This window comes from Micromys minutus (genome assembly GCF_963924665.1).
Source record: "Micromys minutus genome assembly, chromosome: 21".
Taxonomy (NCBI): Eukaryota; Metazoa; Chordata; class Mammalia; order Rodentia; family Muridae; genus Micromys; species Micromys minutus.
Window position 1 is genome coordinate 27,971,141 of NC_137956.1, and position 20,639 is coordinate 27,991,779.

At 38.0% G+C, this 20,639-nt stretch overlaps 1 protein-coding gene across 4 annotated transcripts in view; it reads left to right on the top strand.

Annotated features, from left to right (window-relative positions):
* TFDP2 (transcription factor Dp-2) overlaps positions 1-20,639 on the top strand; it is a 121,285-nt gene that overhangs the window by 12,027 nt on the left and 88,619 nt on the right. For all 4 annotated transcript variants that reach the window (XM_080934933.1, XM_080934925.1, XM_080934928.1 and 1 more), the window contains exon 3: positions 15,295-15,400. Coding sequence is in view for 3 of the 4 variants with exons in the window: in XM_080934925.1 (XP_080791051.1) it covers positions 15,386-15,400 (15 nt within the window). In the remaining variant the exon portion in view is untranslated. The remainder of the gene's footprint in view (positions 1-15,294; positions 15,401-20,639) is intronic.

The following is a 20,639-nucleotide window of genomic DNA, read 5'->3' on the forward strand; positions in this document are numbered from 1 at the left end:
GTGGAGCAGAGACTGAAGGAAAGGCCATCCAGAGACTGCTACACCTGGGCATCCATCCCATATGCAGCCACCAAACCCAGTCACTATTGCTGATGCTTGCTGACAGGAGCCTGATATGGATGTCTCCTGAGAGGCTCTGCCAGAGCCTTACTGATACAGATGAGGATGCTTTCAGCTAACTGTTGGACTGAGCACGGGGACCCCAGTGGAGGAGTTGGAGAAAGGACTGAAAGAGCTGAAGGGGTTTGCAACCCCATAGGAAGAACAATATTAACCAATCAGATCCCCCAGAGCTCTCAGGGACTAAACCACCAACCAAAGAGCACACATGGAGGGACCCATGGCTCCAGCCACATATGTAGCAGAGAATGGCATTGTCTGGCATCAATAGGAGGAGAGGTCCTTGGTCCTGTGAATGCTAGTTTCCCCAGTGTAGGGGAATACCAGGGTGGTGAGATAGGAGGGGGTGGTGGGAGTGGGAGTACCCTCATAGAAGAAGAGGGAGGGGTATGGGAGAGGGGGAAACCTGGAAAGGGGATAACATTTGAAATGTAAATACATAAAATATTCAATAAAATGCAAAATAAGACTATTTGCATTTGTATATACACATGTCTTTGTGTTTGTATGCCCCATGTATAGGTGCCCTAGGAGGGCAAAAATGGGCATCAGATCTCCTGGAGCTGGAGTTACAGACCATTGTGAGCTACCTCATGTGGGTGCTAGGAATCAAATCCAGGTCCTCTGCAAGAGCAGCAAGTGATCTTAATACTGAGCCATCTCTCCCCTTTCCCAGTGACATTTTGGAAAGGAATTTGACATTATGGTTTGATACAATCCTCCTGAGTACCTTGAGGGAGTTACTTTGTTTCTAGCGTTGAGAAATCTTTGTAGTGTGTCATTCCTTTGTAGATAATCTGTTTTCTCTCTGCCTGCTATTTGGTCCAAGGTTTACCCCCTTCCCAATACCAGGAACCAAACCCAAGGCTTTTCCCATGCTATCCCAGGCAGTCACTTTACTGTTGAGATATTAACCTAGTCCTTCATTTTTTTTTTTGTATTAAATACATTTTAACATACATTTACTGTCTCAACTTTTTAAAGAACACAGTTTAACCAGCTGCTGGTGGTGCATGCTTTTAACCCCAGCACTCAGGAGGTAGAGGTAGGCAGATCTCTGAGTTGGAGGCCATCCTGATCCACAGAATGAACTCCAGGATAGCCAGGTCCACACAGAAACTGTCTCAAAACAAACAAACAAATCCCCAATTAGTGTTTTGTTTTCAGGTTTGTGTATTGTGCACCCACCAGCCACCATTGTCTTCAGTACTTTTGAAGTTAAATAATAGTTGTATTTCCCCCCCAAGGCCATGCAGTAACATTTAATGAAGTCAGCTTCTCTAGTTACCTCATTAAGTCATAAAATGCTTATCTTTTAGTGACTGGGTGTTTTCACTTGTGATAATGTCCTTAGGCTTTAGTAATGTTACAGCATATATGAGAATTTCATTCTTTTTTAATGCTCTTTTCTTTTCAATCATTCTGTTGGGTGTGAGTTGGTATCTCTTTGTGGTTTTGGTTTGTATTTCATTGATGATTAGTGGTAGTAAGCATTTCTTCATGTTCCTATTGGGCCTTTTTATATCTTGTATATTTTTCTGTCCATGTCCTTTGTATTTTGCCATCCTCCTGTTAGGTGGATTGGCTGTGTTGCCTAGTCCCTGACCTATAGGCTCACGTGGTCCTCACGTAGCTGGGACTACAGGTATCCTTAGCCATTTTAAAACTGGGCTTTCCTATTGGGCTATAGTTTTAAGAATCCTTTATGTATTCTGCATATTAATCCTTTGTCAGATATACATATGTTTATATGTATATGTGCATGCGGCGTGTGGTATGTATTCATGTGTTTATGTCTGTATGTGTGGGAATACTTGCTTATGGAGGCTGCTTATTATTTCTGTTTTGTTAATTTCTTTATTTCATATTACAGTTTTTCCTCCACAGTTAAACTTTGGTCATTGGTTGAGAATAGAGAGTGAGGCAGTGAAAAGCTGGTAAGAACTCTGTCCATGAAAAGCTGTTGGATCCAAGGCATAACACTACATAGTATAGTCATTGCAGGTCTTTTCCTTGTGCGTTAGTTACTTGGAAGAGGACCATCCTATTCTTTTGTTTAATTGCCACTGTGCTAGACACTGATGGGAGTTGCAGTGAGTGTAAATTTTTTCTACTCTGTGGTGAGATATGAAATAGCTTTGTGTTCATTGGTTTTTACATTTCTATCTAGTTTAATGATTGTTCCTTTGTTTTGCCTACTGAGACAGTCTCAAGTAACCCAGGCTGGTTACAAGTCCTCACTTTCCTGCCACTCCATAGCTGGCTCTGTCTTTAATAATCACTTGTTTCATGTCTTTCTGTTTTAGAACTATTCTGTTTATTTTTGTTCTTAGTTTCTATATATCTGATTCAGAATTTTCCTTTTGTATTTTCATATCCTGGTTTTTGTTTTTGTTTAGAGACAGGGTCTCACACTATACTTTAGGCTGGCCTAGAACTCCCAGCAATCCTCTTGCTTCAGCCTTCTTAGTGCTGGGATTATTGGACACTTTCTTCCCCCACCCCCATGGTGCATGTTAATCATATTTACCTCTTTTCCCCCTAAATCCTTACAGATTCACCTCTACTTACCTACCCACTCAACTTTTCTGTCTTTTTAAAAATACATGAGGTCTGGTTCGTGCCACTCCAAAAGTGGGATGTGGGGCTTGCACTGGAGTGATCAACCTACCTGGGGTCATGACCTTAAAGAAAACTAACTCCTTCTCCAAGAAGCTATTAAGGGGGGACTTTATGCCCACCTGTCCCTCTCCTTGCTAGGATTTTGCCTGGCATTCTGTGAGAACCACTGTGATTTCATATGCACAGTGCTCTGTTGTGTCTGGAAAGCAGTTTCCTTACAGTCATCTCACCCTCCAGCTCTCACAGTCCTTTGTCAGTCCCTCTTCCTCTGTAATCCATTAGCCTTGCAGAGAAGGGTGTGTTGTGTAACAATTCCTTGGAGAGAAAGTCTCTATCTTGGAGGGAAGCTAATTAAGACAGCATGTTCTAAAGGAAAGTAAAATATTCCATCTTGTAGGGACATGCATTAAGCTCAGAAAGTAAACAACCCAAAGGTTTCATAAAGCAATGGACACTGACCAGATTCAGCAAGCTCTTCCACCCCCAGCTTATATAAGCAGTCAGGACTGCTGAGAGATACGCTCAGAGCAGCCGAGCTGCTTAGAAGACTCTCAGACCAGCCAGACTTCTGGAAGTGATACTCTCCAACCTGTCGAGCTACTTGCAAGTTGCACAGTGAACCCAGGTTTCCAGCTTTCCTGAGCTGTGGTGAGCTCTTGGTGATGTAGCTTTCTTAGCATCATTTCTGCTCCTGTGAGTAACCCTAGTAAAACTCCTTGGTTCACCAGGTTAAGCTTTCGTGGTATCCTCACTTCGGTTTGTTGTTAGTTCCTTATCTAGGGCAAGTGGATGTTTATTCACGTCGCATCCACCTCTGTGTTATGTCACATAACAGATGATATAGATGTCGCATTTAGAGCCTAACTACTCCTTAATCTCTGTACGTTGACCAGATGTGGGTCTCTATGTATTGATCAGATGTGAGTCTCCTTTTTAACTATTATCTGTTAAGAGAAACAGCTTCTCTAATGAGGGTTGAGAGATGTACTAATTTATATGTATAGTGATAAGTCATTAGGAGTCATTTAATTACTGTGTCCATTAAGCAGAATAATAAGAGTAGGTTTTCCCCCAGGACCTGAGACCTATTTAGTCACAAATTTTTGGCCCTATAATGGTGTCAATTATGGGTTTTGTCTTGTTGGTCTTAAATCCAATCATATTGATGCCTGTATTGCACCAGGGCATTTGGACATGTCTTTCCAGAGTAGTACTTACGTAGTTTACTTGGGTTCCCAGCTGGGTAAGACTGATGATTCTGGTTTGTTTGTTTGTTTGGTAGCATACATGGCACCTTCTAGCATTATGAAAGTTAATCATAGGGATGAAGCTTCCAAGGTAGCACCAGCTTCATTTCTTTATGTTTTATGACTCAAATATTTAGTGTCTTCAGAAATAGGGTCTTACCATTAAGTTTTGGAGGGTAACTAAGATAAAGCAATGAAAAATAAAGTCAGTATATAAAAAACATGGACACTGTATTTGTATAATTTCCCTGCTCCTTCTCCTCACTCCAGTTTTTCCCACTTCAATTTCTCCCATGTTCCCCTCCCCACTCTCTCTTAAATTGATGGCCCCCTTTTGTGTGTGTGCGTCCATATGGGTTTCTTAGTCAGGTTTCTGTTCCCATAAGTGTCATGGCCAAACAAGCAACTTGGGAAGGACAGGGTTTATTTCAGTTTAAGTTGTAGTCCATTATGGAGGGAAGTCAGGGCAGGAGTTTGAGATAGTAACTTGGAGGCAGGAACTGAAGCAGAGACTGTGGAAGAGCACTGCTTACTGCCTTGTTCCTTTTGGTTTGATCACTTTGCCTTCTTATTCACCATAGGTCCCATTGGCTAGAGATGCCACAGCTCACAGTAGGGTGGGCCCTGCTACATCAATCTTCCATCAATCAAGAAAATGTCCCACAGGCTTGCATACAGGCCAGTCTGATGGAAGAATTTTCTCACCGAAGTATTCTCTTCTCAGACGTCTCTAGCTTGTCTCAAGTTAAAGAAAAACAAAACAAAAAACAAACAAAAAAACCCTAACCAGCATAATGTGTGTGTGAATTAATGTATAAATGCAACCTGCTGGGTCTACTTAGTATTATTTTTTGTATGTTGTTAGGGACGACCATTTGGTATTGGATAACCAATTAGGGGCAGCTTATCCCTGGGAAGGATTCTTTCTTTTTCAGCTGTCAATAATTTCCTGCAGCTGCTCGTAGGGGGTCTTGTGAGATTTTTCTCCATCCTCATTGTCCTGTCTGGTGGTATCATTGTTCCCAAGTTTTGCTTAAGCAGTCATATTGTAGAGATTTTATAAGAGCAGCTTCCCCGTCATAGAAGACAGCGTCTCACACAGTCCTGTTCCTCGGTTTTTACAGTCCTTCTGCTGAACCTTAGGTATAAGAGTTGTGTTGTTAGATGTGTCCATTGAGGCTGGACACCCATACATAGTTATCTTCTGCACTTTGACCAGTTGTATCTTTCTATTTGTGACTCCTGTAAAAAGAAGCTTCTTGGATATGGGATCAGTGGTGCTCTTTTCTGTGAGTGCTAAGATAAGGATAAATCATAAGAACGAAGTTTGGAAAAGTGGCAACAGTAGGGTTGTTAAGTTTCATTTCCCTTACCAACCTCCTGTTGAGTGGACTGTTGGTTAGTGCCAAAGATGTAATCACCACTGTTGAGCCTTTGGGGATATTTGACCATGTTGGTCATTATAATGGTTCATAAGCATCACAATTTTACTTTAAGACAGGGTTAATATAGCCCAGGTTGGCCTTAATTCTATAACCAGAGATAACCTTGTACTTCTAAACCTCTAGCCTCTGCTTCTTAAGTATCAGGATTTTAGGTATGTGCCACCACATCTGACTTAACTGTGGTGGGGATTGGACACAAAATTTTGTATCTGAATTCTACCCTCCGAGCTACATGTTTGGCCTTGATGTGATCCTCAGGCTCCTTAAAAAATGCAAAAGCATAATAATATTTTTATCTTATTTATTTGCTTGTTTGTTAAAGAAACCTGAGCAAACCAGGCAAGTGGCACTGAGTGGGGCAGAGGCAGGTGTATTTCTGTGAGTTCTAGGCAGCAAATTTTAAGACAGTCAGGGCTACATAAGAGATTCTGGCTCGAAAAGAAAGAACAAGAGAAACTTAACACAAATACATAAGGAACATGAAGACCAGGTTGATGGGTGTTTCTGCAAAGAAGTAATGGGTTGATGGGAAATAGGGAAGTAAAGAAAGAGGCTGGGAAATGGTGTTTCACTGTTCTTGTTTTTGTATTTTGTTTTATATCATTTGATGTCTTTTTTGCCTTGATAGTACATTAACATAAAGATAAGAGTTTCATGGTCAAATTTTCTGTCTCCATCTGGTTTTGTCTTGGGACAGGGTCTCACTGTGAGGCTCAGGCTAGCTTTGAACTTGTGAGTCTCCTAGATTAGTTTCCAAAGTTCTGAGGTTACAGGCTTGTGCTACCATACCTGACTCTTTTTTTTTTTTTAATTTATTATTTAAGTTTATATTGACTCTCTTTTTTTTCTTGGATATATTTTATTTAGATTTCAAATGTTATCCCCTTTGTCAGTTTCCCCTTTATAACCACCCTATCCCTCTCCCCTCCCCCTGCTTCTATGAGGGTGTCCTCCCACCCCGTCCAGCCTCCCTGCCCTGACATTCCTTTATGCTGGTGTATTGAACCTTGGCAGGATCAAGGGCTTCTAGTCCCATTAATGCCCAACAAGGCCATCCTCTGCTACATGTGCAGCTGGAGCCATGGGTCTGTCCATGTGTACTCTTTGGATAGTGGTTTAGTTCCTGTGAGCTCTGGTTGGTTGGTATTGTTTTCTTATGGGGTTGCAAACCCCTTCAGCTCCTTCAAACCTTTCTCTAACTCCTCCATTGGGGACCCCATTCTCAGTTCAATAGTTGGCTGTGAGCATTCACCTCTGTGTTTGTCATGATATGGCAGAGCCTCTCAGGAGATACCTATATCAGACTGCTGTCATGGGTTTGTTGGCTGGATTTCCAGGAGAGTAGTCTCTGGATAGCCTTTTCTTCAGTCTCTGCTTCAAACTTTGTCTGTGAATTTCCTCTTGTGAATATTTTTGTTCCCACTTCTAAGAAGAACTGAAGCATCTGCACTTTGGTCTTCCTTCTTCTTGAGCTTCATGTGGTCTGTCATACCTGATTGTTATTGAATGTATGTTTGTGTATAATCTGTATGCATGTGAGTGTGTATGATGTGTGTTTGGGTGTGCATGTGTTATGGTATGTGTGTAGAGGTCAGAGAATGGCCTCTGGTGTCTGTCCTCCCTTACTTTGTTTGAAATCGGATTTCTCTGTTTTTCAGTGCTGCTGTGATCCTCTTATCTCTACCTCCCTTCTCACTGAAGAACCAATGAGTTATAAATGTGCTGTTTTCTTGGCTTTATGTTGTTTCTAGGGATTTGAACTCAGATGTCACTGAGCTATCAACTCTAGCCCTTACTTTTTATTTTAAAATGGCAGTAGACTCAAGTTGTTGCACGTCACTATAGAGAGGTTTCACATACCCATTGCTCATCTTCCTTCGTGTGATAACAGGAGTTACTACAGTGCATTGTCAAAGCAGGAGATTGACTTTGGTATAATATGATTAGCTGAACTATGAATTTTACAGGTTTTCCATGCACTTAGGATTTATGGTTTTATATGTAATTATATGGCATGTTGTTACATGCAGATTTATATAACTATCACCATACCCTAGCTACTAAACTGTCACTACAAAAAGAGCTAGTGCTGTTGATAGATAGTATGTTAAATGGGGGAAAAAGCACTGTAGTAGGATATCATTTAAAAGTGTTAAAAGCAATGAAGATGCATCTGTATCTATATGTATTTTTCTATATATACATACACACATACATATACATACATACATATACATATATGTGTGTATATATGTGTGTGTGTATATATATATATATATATATATATAAAGATTCAGTTAGTGCTCTGTCTGCATGTATACCTGCATACTGAAAGAGGGCATCAGTGTAGATGGTTGAGTCACCATGTCGTTGCTGGGAATCGAACTCAGGACCTCTCAAAGAGCAGACATTGTTAAGACAGTCTTAACCAAAGCACTGAGCCATCTCTTAGCCTTTTATATTTTTAATTTATTTTATTTTATGTGTGTAAGTGTTTGTCTGCATAAATGTATGTACGGCACATGCATGCCTGGTGCCTGTGGAGGCCAGAAGATGGCAACAGATTCCCTGGGACCGGAGTTACAGATGGATGTGAGCTGCCACGTGGTTCCTAGTAATTGAACCCAGGTCCTCTGCAATAGCAGACAATGATTTTAACTGCTGAATCATCTTTACAGTGTAGATAGATAAATAGGTAGATTTAGATATTTATGAAGAGATTGTTTTCAGGTTTCAATAACATTTTTTCAGAATATATACAACCAAAAACATAAATAAATTTTAATAAATTTATGTTTATTCTATACATCTAGTAGTGAGAATTATAGATGAGGTAAGGGAACAAAGGTTGAAGGAAGTTTACTTTGTATATGTGTGTGTTTTGTGTGTGTGTGTGTTCATATATTTGGATTTATTGGTTAAAAATTGGTGAGCATTTTTAATAAGCTTTTAAATTATTTTTTGAAAATGAGTGTGTTATGAAAATTTCTTTTTTGAAATGGGGTCTTGCTACGTCTCCCTATCTGGCTTGGAACTCTGTGTAACCTAGGGAGTCTTTTACCTGTGGCTGAGCCCCTGGAGTGCTAGGTGTGTGCCACCAACCCATCTTTTCTTCTTTTTCTTTTAAACAGTCTTGATATTTGTAGTGTAGGCTGTTCTCAAATTTGAGGTCATCTGATCCCAGTCTCTTGAGCTGTGGTTCTCAAGTTTCTTAATGCTGTGATCCTTTAATACAATTCCTCATGTTGTGGTGACTCCCGACTATAAAATCATTTTTGTTGCTACTTAAGAACTGTACATTTTGTTACTGTTATGAATCATAATGTAAACATCTGCTATGCTAGACATTTGATATATGACTCCCACGGAGGCTGCAACCCACAGGTTGAGAAACACTGCTGTCATGTGTTAGAATTATACTTAGGAATATATACTTGTTCTGTGACTCAAATTGGCAATGAAAGTATCACTTGCTTATGTACCTTTTTATATATAGTCATGTTCTGTTTATGTCTTTTCTTAAGCTTTTATTATTATTAAGTAAAAATATTGGTACTTGGGCTGGAGAGATGGCTCAGTGGTTAAGAACACTGACTGCTCTTCCAGAGGTTCTGAGTTCAATTCCCAGCAACCACATGGTGGCTCACAGCCATCTGTAGTGGGATCCAGTGCCCTATTCTGGTGTGTCTGAAGACAGTGACAGTGAACTCATACATTGTGGATTGAACTCAGGTTGTTTGGCTTGGTTGTAGACACCTGTATGTGTGAACCATCTTAGAGGTATATTACATTTACTTATTTGATGTTTATAGGTGTGCATGTGCTGTGGTGTATATGTGAAAATTAGAGAGGACAGGTTTGGTAAGTCGATTTTTCTCCTACCAACTCAAGCTGTAGAGCTTGGTCACAGGGCCTGTTGAACCATCTTGATTGAGCAGAGAGTAAAAAGTTTAAAAATTTGTTTGTCTCTTCATCATATTGTAATCATAGGGTTTAGTACTATTTAGAAGGATGCCACATATGCTGCTTTCATTTAAGAATTTATCTGTATCAGGCTTATCTGCATCTGGAACCACTGTAATATTAGCAAGGTTACAGTCTCATTCAGAGAGAGAAAGCAAAGCCAGTTTCCTGGTGCTACAGGAGAATATTTCTGTCCCCATCTTTCTAGTAACCCACAGAGCCATGTTCTTTTAGATCTTGACTAGCTAGTTTAATTTTCTAATGTATGCATAGCAGTGGTAATGAGTTTTGTCTTGGGACACCAAGTTCCTTTACTGTACATACAAGTGATCTATCTCTAAGCAAGATCAAGTGAAAATAATTGTCATTTAAAAGGGTATCTGAGTTCTAGAGATAAGACACTATGCTTGAGGTCACAGAGGTAATAATTACAGGCATAAAGGATTGTCTTGTTTTTCACTTATTCAGATGATTATTTTTATCAGTATGGACTTATACACATATATTTATAGTTTAGGTTGTAATTCAGGATTGATGTTTTGTGGCTTAAATTATCCCTTTTTGGGACTCTTTTTTATCTTCTGTGTGTGTGGTTCAGGGACTGAAACACAGCAAGGCAATTATACTACCGAAGAATTGAGATTCTCAAACAGTGAAGTTAAATGTTCTCTATTACAAATATATTTTACATTATAACTTTTAAAAATTACCAAAATACAAGGCGGAGAGATGGCTCAGACGTTAAGAGCACTGACTGCTCTTTCAGAGGCCCTGAGTTCAATTTCCAGCAACCACATGGTGACTCACAACATCTGTAATGGGATCTGGTGTCCTCTTTTGGCCTGCAGGCGTATATACAGGCAGAACACTGTACATAATAAATAAAATTTTACAAAGTTACTAAGCACAAGTATGCTGTTCTAAAATCCTTTTGTTTATTGTGATGAGACTATGATACTCAGCATTCTGCTTGTAGCTTACTGACATTTCAGATGTTCGTATGTGCTAAGTGGTTGTATTCAGTTTTTACTGCTAAGTTGTACTGAAAGATTTTTCATGTATTTAAAAATCCTGAAAAAAAAAAAAGCCAAGCACTGACAAAAATGTAGTTGAATACATTTATGCAAAAATGCTTAAAATTTGTTCTTTTATCTTTGTTTTTTAAAATAAAGTTGTTCAAAAAAAATCCTGATATATATTGAGCTCCTACTGTGTTTATATACACACATTTATATATGTATATATGTGTATATATGTGTGTATGTATATTCGTATACACATAAATGTGACCTAAATGAGCAGGACTCCTGCCTTCATAGAATTTACACTTTAGTAGGCAGAGATAGACCACAGTCTGATAATTACATTAATAAATATATTATAGCAACTCAGGGTATGCTATGAAAAGAGAAAGCAGCTAAACAGTAAGTAGAAGCCTCTGACCTAGTCTGGAAGGAGGAAAAGGGATTATTTTCCTTGAGGAGGGACATCTGAGAAGAGATCTGAAGAGGAATTTACCAGATAAAACTCTCAGACAGAGAAACATCCTGTACAGAGTCACTGAGACAGGTGAATCAGTTATATGAAGAATTATAAAAAGGCTAGTAAAATAATCAGGAGGTAGCCCTATATGTGAAGGGACTTAGTGCTAAGGTTGAAGATGTGAGTTTGATCCCACATGGTGGAAGGAGAGAGAGCCAATTCCTTTAACATGTGTGATGTGGCATATGTGTGCCTACATACACAGAGAACAAAGCTTTTCCTCATTAAAAGGTAGTAAAATTGGGTCAGTAAGGTATATGGGCAGTGGTTCAAAGAACCTAGGACATGATCTATACCTGATTACACTCTTAGTTTACCTTCATAATCTTTTCATTAAGTCATCTATTTATGTATGTATTTTGTGGTGCTGGGTATTCAATCCAGGGTCTCCCACATGCTAAGCAATTGCTCTACCACTGAGTTTCATATCTAGTGCTTATTTCAGATACTTTAAACTTTAATCATGAGAATGAATTTAAAATTAGTAATGCACATGTTCTCTTTGACGAACTTTAGTTTTGTAACTTCTTTTACTGGTGCTATTAGAATTCTGTCTTATATGCTGATAAAAGAAGCCTACAAATTATGATTGAGGTGATACTGCTTGCTTTTCCTGTATTTTGGTTAGTACAATACCTTGGGTTTTATGCTGAAGCCTCTAAATTGTGACTAGAATGTAAAAGGGCTTGCATGTTGAGACCATCTGTGGGAGCTACATTGTCTGAAAGTTGACAAGAGATCATGGCAGATGGTGAGGTCAAAAGATTGACTTTTTGAGCTTGACATAATGTGCTCATGAATCTGGAAGAAGAACTTATGTTTGTAACTAACAGAAGACTTGGAAACAGGAAGGAGTGTGCAGTTGTTGAGTTTGGATAAACATCATGCATCAGCACACATGGTTGGTTTATATCTGAGACTTACCAGTGTTGCCAAAGATAGCAACTTCTGAAAATATTCGGTGTCCCATTATCTTCTTGACATTTTGGAAAGTTTAAAGTCACATATGAAATATTTGCAGGTAATTTTAACATTGGTCAATACAAAAGGAAAACAAAATCTTTTAAAAGCATTTAAGATTCTTAACCTTTTTAATTATAATTGAAAATATTTCTTCTTTTTTTTCCTGATTTTTGATTTTTTTTTGAGACTGAGTTTCTCTGTGTAGCTTTGGTTGTTCTGGAACTTGCTCTGTAGACCAGGCTGGCCTGGAATTCACAGAGATCCGCCTGCCTTTGCCTCTCAAGAGTTAGAATTAAGGGCATGTGCCACCATTGTCCAGCTTTCTTCTGTTTTAAAATTGCTAGTTGTATTGTATTTTTATTTCTCCTTTATATAAATTATTCATTACTTATGTTGGAAGAAGAAACACTAACTTTTCATGGGAAATGAGAACTGATTTTTCCCCCCTGCCGTTGGTTGCTTAGACTGTGTTAGGTAGTATTTTATTAGCTTTATATGTGTCATCTTATTTCATACAGTATAAATGCCTTTAATACTTGGCCAAAAACAGAAATTAAGGTGCAGAAATATTATGGTAAATTTTTTCAATAAATATTTAGGCTCCTTTGGCTTTATTAAGCATTTATCATTTAGGCAACATTTAAGAGATTTTGGTCTGTGCCCAACTCTGCTAAGAAGATACAAAGAATACTAAACAGGATTACATTTGGCTCCTTCAGGTTCATTGATGTGGGCAAACAACTTTTTTATTGGTTGCCTCTTACTTAGTGTTCTGAAATAGTTAGATTCTGTTAACTTCCTAGTTTTTAAACTATCCTTCATGTGATACTGGGGATACCCAGGCTCCTGGTAAATCCTCTAATTATTGAACTACATCTCCAGCTTTTGTCTTTTCTTTTCATTTGCTTGAATACCACGGTGCCGTTCAGTAGCCTAGTTTTCAGGAAATAGGATACAGTATAATACTGAGCACAGACATGAAGCAGATGCATAGAGACAAGCAGCTGTGGTCCTCACAGCCATGCTCTGCGCGCAGCGAGGGAGAGAAAAAGGGAGCCTTGTAGCCAGATTTGCTAGCTTACTTCATTAGTATCTGCTTATGTCTTGTTGGCCCAAATTAAGTCATGTTATATGGACAGACCATCTGTGAGGAAGGAGAAGAAAGCCTTTTAGTGAACACATTGCCACCTTCAACTTTTTAAGCAAGAGAAAAATAATAGGGAATATCTGCCCAGAATCTATACATAGAAAGCTCATGAAACTTAATGAGTTAAAATCATGTCTTCTGTGGGAAAAGACTTAATTTTCTGTCATAAATGTATTTTAGTAGGTTATAAAGTAATCTAATTTTTGTTTTCTATTGTGTATGTTTGCAATATTATTTACCTTTTAAATATTTTAAAGTATTTTATTCTTCAAGAATTTCATATAATGTATTTTTAGTATTCAGTTGCTTTTTTCTATTTTATGAATTTTTCTTATATCCCATTGAATTCAGTTCATGCTGGCTGTATGTGTCTGGCTGTGGGGAAAAGTGAAAAAGACATTTGTATTTATTAGTGTGGTGGACAGGGTGCCGCGTGCATATGAAGGTCAGAGTACAACTGTATGAAGTCAGTCCCTCCTTCTCCCTTTCCTTAGATCCCAGGGCTGTTCAGTAATACCTTCACCCCCTCATCCATCTCTCTGGTCAGTTGTGTCTGACCACAGTATCTTTGAGACAGGATCTCATGTAGCTCTGGCTGCTCTGGAACTTGCGGTCATCCAAGGCTGGCATTTAATTATTGATTTTCCTATCTCTACATTCTCAGGTGTATCTTTTTTATTTTTCCATTTTGAGTAACTTTCTTTTAACCCTAGTGCTTTAAAGTTTATATTAAAATTTAGTAAACTTCACTTCTTTTTAAGATAATCTAATGTTTGTTTATTTAGTTATTTTGAAGCACAATTTCATTGTATGGCTGAGGCTGGCTTGGATCTCACTATGCTACTACGTGGCCTAAGCTGGCCTCACACTTGTAATTTCTCTTGCCTCAGCTCCTGAGTAATGTTATTATAGGCATGAGCGGCTATGGCTGCTGTAGTAATTTTTAAAAGAAAAATAATATAAGACTCTCTCTCCAAAAATCAAGTAAACACACAAAAACAAGAAAAGCTATAGAAGTAGGGCAAAGACCTGCTGAGTGCCTTTGCCCAGACTCACTGATAGATAACGATTTATACATGCTTTATGATCTCATCCCTCTGTGCCTCACTTGAAAGTTAGAGCTTGTTATCATGACCTTACCTCCTAAAGTATCTTAGTTTTTTTCTCTATAAGATAAAGGATATTTAACATATAGAAAGATCCTATAGTTTATGGACTAATATTCGGAAAAAAAAAAAAAACCAATGAAATTTAGGCCTGGTTGCTTGTACCTGTAATCCTAGCATTTAGAAGGCCGAGGCAAGAGATTTCTAGACGAGCCAGGGCTCAGTAGCAAAGTCCTATCTAAAAGTAAAAAATAAATTGAGTTTTTTTTGTTTGTTTGTTTTGTTTAGACACTAATGGTATTGAGGAGTTTAGGCCATTGCTTTGAAGAATATCTTTCACTGTGTATTTCCCTGATATTTTTCATGGTTAGGTTTTGCATGTTGGACAGTAGTATCTCAGAAATAATATTATATCCATTTCAGTTCATTTGAGACACTTGACAACTTGTCTGATTATTGCTGGCCATTTAGTAACTTTGATCACTAATGTGTGCCAGGTTTCTTTATTGGAAATTTTGTGTTAAGGTATTTTATAAGTAGGTGTTTCAATATTATGGTAATATTTTGTTGCACATTTCTACTAACTAGTATTAACCTTTGTTGATGATTCTTCCTTTAATTGGGTTATTATGATGGTTACGCTGGAGTTTCACCAAGTATAGAATTCATTATACTTACTAGTTGGCAATCTATTGGTGTTTTTCTCCATTATCTCTTAATTGTTTTCATGGTTGGGTTTATAATCTATTACTATAATTAAGATATTTTGGTATTTGGTTGCCTCAGTATGCAGTTTTAGGCTCATTAGGTTGGTGCTTGTGTACTTTTGACATGTGTCTCTGTTAGTGTTTGAACATTTGATCTTTCTCCATGAAGCCCTGATGTTTCTTTCAATATATTATTTAAAGCAACATAGTATAACTCTGCTGTATCCCTTGAGAGCAGAGCTGACTAGTCAAATTACTTAACTGCTTTAAGCCCCCGTTTTTTATCTGGAATGGAGATAAAAATGATACCTATTTTCATGGTGCTGTTCTAAGGATTAATTTAGACAGTTCACTTGCAAGTACATGTCTCAGTAAATGTGACATAAATATTGCTTATTATTACATTACTATTTCCTCTTTTTCCCTTAACAGGATATTTTAAAGAACTGTTGAAGACGAAGGTTTTTATATTTTCTATGTTTTTTAATGGCTTTACAGAATATTAAATAGAATCCAGTTTGACATGACGGCAAAAAATGTAAGTATTTGTAATTTTTAAAATACCTTTTAAAAGTGAGCCTATGCTGTTTTGCTATACAGATTTATTTTCACTATTCTGGTTAACAAAATTCAAAACATCGCCTGGATTTATAATTGTTTTTGATTGTGTAGTGTGTGAGATAAGCTTAATACTATTGAATACAGTATTTTCATGACCAATGTGGAATTCTTGTAGGTTGGTGCCAAGCTGTTCCTTTTCAACAGCTGCAAGTTGCTATCTCTAGAAAGTTTCCAACTTGGCTTCTTTTCTGGGGACTGTTACAAATTTGTTTAGGTTGCTGGAGAGTTACTTGGCCTTATTGAACACATCTGTGGTTTCTTTGGCTTTTTTTTTCTCTGCTTTTATGTTTGCTCAGGGAAATGTGTATGCTCTGATGTTGTTTGGAAGCAGGTTGCTACATTCTCTGAGGTGTTCCCTGAAGACCATCTAAACTTTAGATCGGTTGGAAAAGTTAGATAACCCCTCCCCTTTTTTAAATTGTCATTTCTTTCTATCTTTATTGTAAAGGTGAAAGGATGTCTTAGGAATTCACAAGTAGGAATTTAGTACCCCCTAGAAAGATCTGGGCCCCAAATCTGGAGTCTGTCAGGAATTGGAGCAGTATTTGTTTTCATAGTTCACTTCTTTCTGGATGTTGTCTATCTGCTTCATTCTTCCTCCTTCCTACTGAAGATCATTTTAGATCCATAGCTAGCCTCTTGTGTGTGTGTGTGTGTGTGTGTGTGTGTGTGTGTGGCCCAGTCCCATCTTTTGGCTGTATGTATGGTAGCATAATGGTTTACTTGGGTCCTGTAGTACCAGTTTTTACAGTTTTTAAGAAATAAGGAACTTGCCATTTTTTTTTTCTAATCAATTTTAAATTCCACAGAGGCAGTTTGATTACTCTGCTTGGCTCACAGATCTAAACTGTGTGTGGAAGGAAATGGGATGTCAAAAGTGTGAGGCCTGGGCCAGGAGCCTCTCGTATTAATGTTTCTTACCAGAACTAAGGAGGGGAGTGAGATAAGGGACTGACATATATTCTCTGCGTCTCTTCAGATAGTGCTTACTATCCAGTGAGTCCTCTAGATCAGAAATTCAGGTATATTCCATTTTAAGTGTACCTAGTATACAAAAGAGATTTTTCTTTTGGAGACATAGTCTTGCTGTCTAGCTAGGACAAGCTGTCAAACTCAAAGTCTTCTGCAGCAGTGTTCTAAGAGCTGGGACTGCAGACATGCAACAACATGCCTGCCTCACAAAAGAGAATTTGAAATATAAGTCAAAGCTGTACTGTTTTTTGCTTTGTCAATAAAACTCTTTTTACACACACACACACACACACACACACACACACACACACACTACAGAAAATAGAAAAGACAAAGCAAAAAAACAGCCAATAGATTATTAGCACCATTTTGTTTAGGAAGATGTCTAGTATATATAAATGCACAGTGTTTAAACATTTATCAACCAAAATTTATCAAATAAAAGGAAGTCATAAGCCCCATAATGAATACTTTTGCTTATTTTAATACTTGGTAGGGGATGGATGGAAAGATGAAATTTATTTATTTATTTGTTTTTTTAAAGATTTATTTTATTTATATAAGTGTACTGTCGCTGTCTTCAGACACACCAGAAGAGGGCATCAGGTCCCATTACAGATGGTTGTGAGCCACTGTGTGGTTGCTGGGAATTGAACTCAGGACCTCTGGAAAAACAGTCAGTGCTCTTAACCACTGAGCCATCTCTCCAGCCCCCTTCTGTAACATTGTAAGAGGCTGTTTTATGTTACCCATGGTATGGACAATATACCAGTTTCTTAATATTAGTTATGGTATTTTCATTTTTAAATGTTTTTAATTTTTCTTTTGAAAAATTTTAAACTTTATTGGTGATTGAGTATTATCTGTGTTAGTTGAGTATATGGGTATATATGCATTAACTATTTGGGGTGTGTGTGTGTGTGTGTGTGTGTGTGTGTGTGTGTGTATGTATGTGTGTGTGTGTATGTGTGTGGTTATGTGCCCATAGGCATAAGTGTTCACATAGCTACAGGGTACTTGTGCAAGTCAGAGGGCAACTTTTTTGGAAATTGGTTCTCTCCTTCCAACTTGGCTGCCAGGATTGAATTCAGGTCACCAGGCTTGCGTGAAGTGGGTTTACCCATTGAACCATCTCTCTGGCCATATTTGTAATTTGAAATAAGGTCTTATGTAGCCAGGTTTGCATTGCATATGCTTCTGGCTCATAAACTCTTAGATGACTATCATGACCACTGTAGCATTTTTGTGTAAGAGTTTTAATTTGAGAATGGATCTTACTATGTAGCTTAGGCTGGGCTTGAACTCATGGCAGTTGTCTGGCTCCAATCTTCCAACTGGTGGAATTACAAGTATGAGCCATTTTTCTTGGGTTTTAATTTTTAAAACAGGATATTGTTGTAGCCTAGATCATGATCTTCCCTCTTCTAGAACTCACTTTCCTGCTTCTCAATTTCTAGGGATTATAGAGAAACACCCCATACTTGACTTCAAACATTTCTGCTCTCTTTTGCTCACTTGTCGGATTATTTCTATTAGACAAACATCTTTGAAAATTACTAAGTCATATTACTGAGTACGTATCATTTTTCCCCCAGACATTATTTATCTCCCATTCTTGAGTAGTAGTAGAGATCGAATGTTGGATCTCATACATGTGAGGCAAGCACTTTATTACTGAACTATGTTCTCAGTTCTAAGAACCCTTGCATTATATTGCTAAATTGTGTTTTTTAAAGACTGCATATTTATTTACTTATCAGTAATATATGAGAATGACATTTCTCTTACATTTATACTTACATGAAAACACAACCACATACATCTCCTTTTCCTTTGTTAAATATAATGAAAAGTCTTGAGTATGTCAAAGGGGCAGTGAGCCCAACAGTAGCAAGAGTACTATCTGTGGATTTTTATTTTTAATATTTACCGTTCTAACCAGCAGAAAGTTGCATGTGGTTTCTTTCTGATTACTAATTGGGCTAAACTAATATACTGCATTTATTAGTTATCTCCATATCTGTTTGGAAATTGCACGTGTTGAAGCTAGGAACTATTGGCATTTGAATAATAACTAAAACAAATATTTCTTGACTATAAACAAATATGCACAATTGTTTGATGTAAAATATTTAGGTCTGTTATTTATATATTTCTCCCCTCCCACCCCCCAATTTTAGCTTTTTTGAGACAGGGTTTTTTTTTTTTTTTTTTTTTTTTGTTTTTTGTTTTTTTTTTTTTTTTTTGTAGACCTGCTGTCCTGGAACTCACCATGTATGCCAGGCTGTTCTTGAACTTATAGAGATCCACCTGCCTCTGCCTCCCGAGAGCTAAGATCAAGTATACCACGGTCACATTCCAAAATCATCTTGCCTATGAAAGTTAGAGTTTACTTACAGCACAGATCATATCATTTGAATTATTTTCCAAGTTATATCAGAAATATGAAATAGTCATATAGTTTCTAATATTCTCAATTATGAATTGATTGTTAAAAAACAAGGTTATTTTTATTTAGCATACATTTAGTGACTGTTCACAGATTTTAGTACAGCATTGGAATACCCAGATATCATTATATATATATTTACATTACATTATGTTTTATACCTTAAACCCATTAAATTTCTTTAAATTAATTAAGAAAATTTATAGTGAAATACCTAGGGAGAAGATCTCTATTATCTTATTAGGCAAAACGTATAACATGAACTATGAGTTCTGTCTTTTCTCTTGCTCAAGGAAATACTCTTTGGGTTTTGTTGTTCAGAGACGGGAGCTCATTGTGTAGTTTAGACTGTCCTGGAATTCACTGTTTATTCAAGGTTGGCCTTGATCTTGGGGTCCTCCCAGGTCAGCCTCTCAAATGCTGGGATCACAGACATGTGTCACCATGCCTACTTTAGTTTCTTTCTTATTTTAATTAATCTATTTTAAGATTTACTTTTAATGGTTGTGTATGTGTGCACATGTGACTGACTATACATGTGTGTGTTTGCACACATGCCTGTAGAGACTAGGTCGATAGATTATAGGAAGTTGTAAGCTCCACCATCCTGAACGCTGGGAAGCAAATCTGATCTCGATTACCTTTGATCACACTCTCCAACCCTATAATTCCTTCTTTGTTTATTTACTTGTTTGTTTATTTGAAACAGGAGCTCACTATCCCTGACTAGCCTGGAATTTGGTAGATTATTTCTCCATCACTGGTGAAATGAGCCAATTCAAACCAAATTAGATTATATTAAAAACAGGTTTATTGAGAAGCTGCTTTTGGGTGATTTTGGTTCCAAGGATTGAGGCCAGAGGAGTTGCCAAGGGGAGAGAAAGGGGGGCAGGGGGAGAACAGAAAGAGAGAAAGGGCATAAGGGCCTGAGGACAGAGAGGGACAGACAAAAACAGACTGAAAGAGAGACGAATTGTCTGGATTATAGTGAGGACTCTCTGGGGGGGGGGGGGGGGAGGGCAGCCCAGCCCCTGGGCTAGGAAATTCAAGGTAGGGGGCAGGGTGTGATAGGTAGGGACTAAGGGATGCTGGGAGCATCTAGAGGCCTGGTCTGCTTTGGTATGTAAAATATGGGCCTCAATCCCTTGCCGCTGGGCCCTAACCCAAACTCATTGTGTAGACCAGAATGGCTTTAATGCCTCCCATATCCTGGGAGTAAGGGCTAGTACCTCTTTATTCCGATCCTTACTTCTTTTTTAAATACAAGGCAAGAATACTTTTGTTGTTGTTTGTTTTGGGACTGGGTCTTTCTAGGGAGCTCTAGCTGGCCTGGAACTCATCATGATAACAGGCTGGCCTGGAATCCACCTGCCTCTGCCTCCTGAGTGCAGAGACTAAAGGCCTGTGCCACTAGGCCCTGCAGAGTGCACATGCCTGCAGAGACCAGAAGCACTGGATTTCTTGGACTTGAGTTACTACAGATGGTTGCAAGCTGTCTGACATGGTTGCTGCATAATATACATTCTTAACCAGTGAGCCATCTTTCCAGCCTGGGAAAGAATATTTTAAAATGCTTTCCCTAGCCATCTTTTCCATTTTTAAGCAATGTACCTTTAGTCTTTAAACTACAAAGTCTAAAAGCAGAATTTAATATGTACTTTAATTTATTAAATGGGTTTTGGCAGCATTTTTAGGAATTTTAGATTAAAAACCCTTCTTTCTAAGATAAAACTTA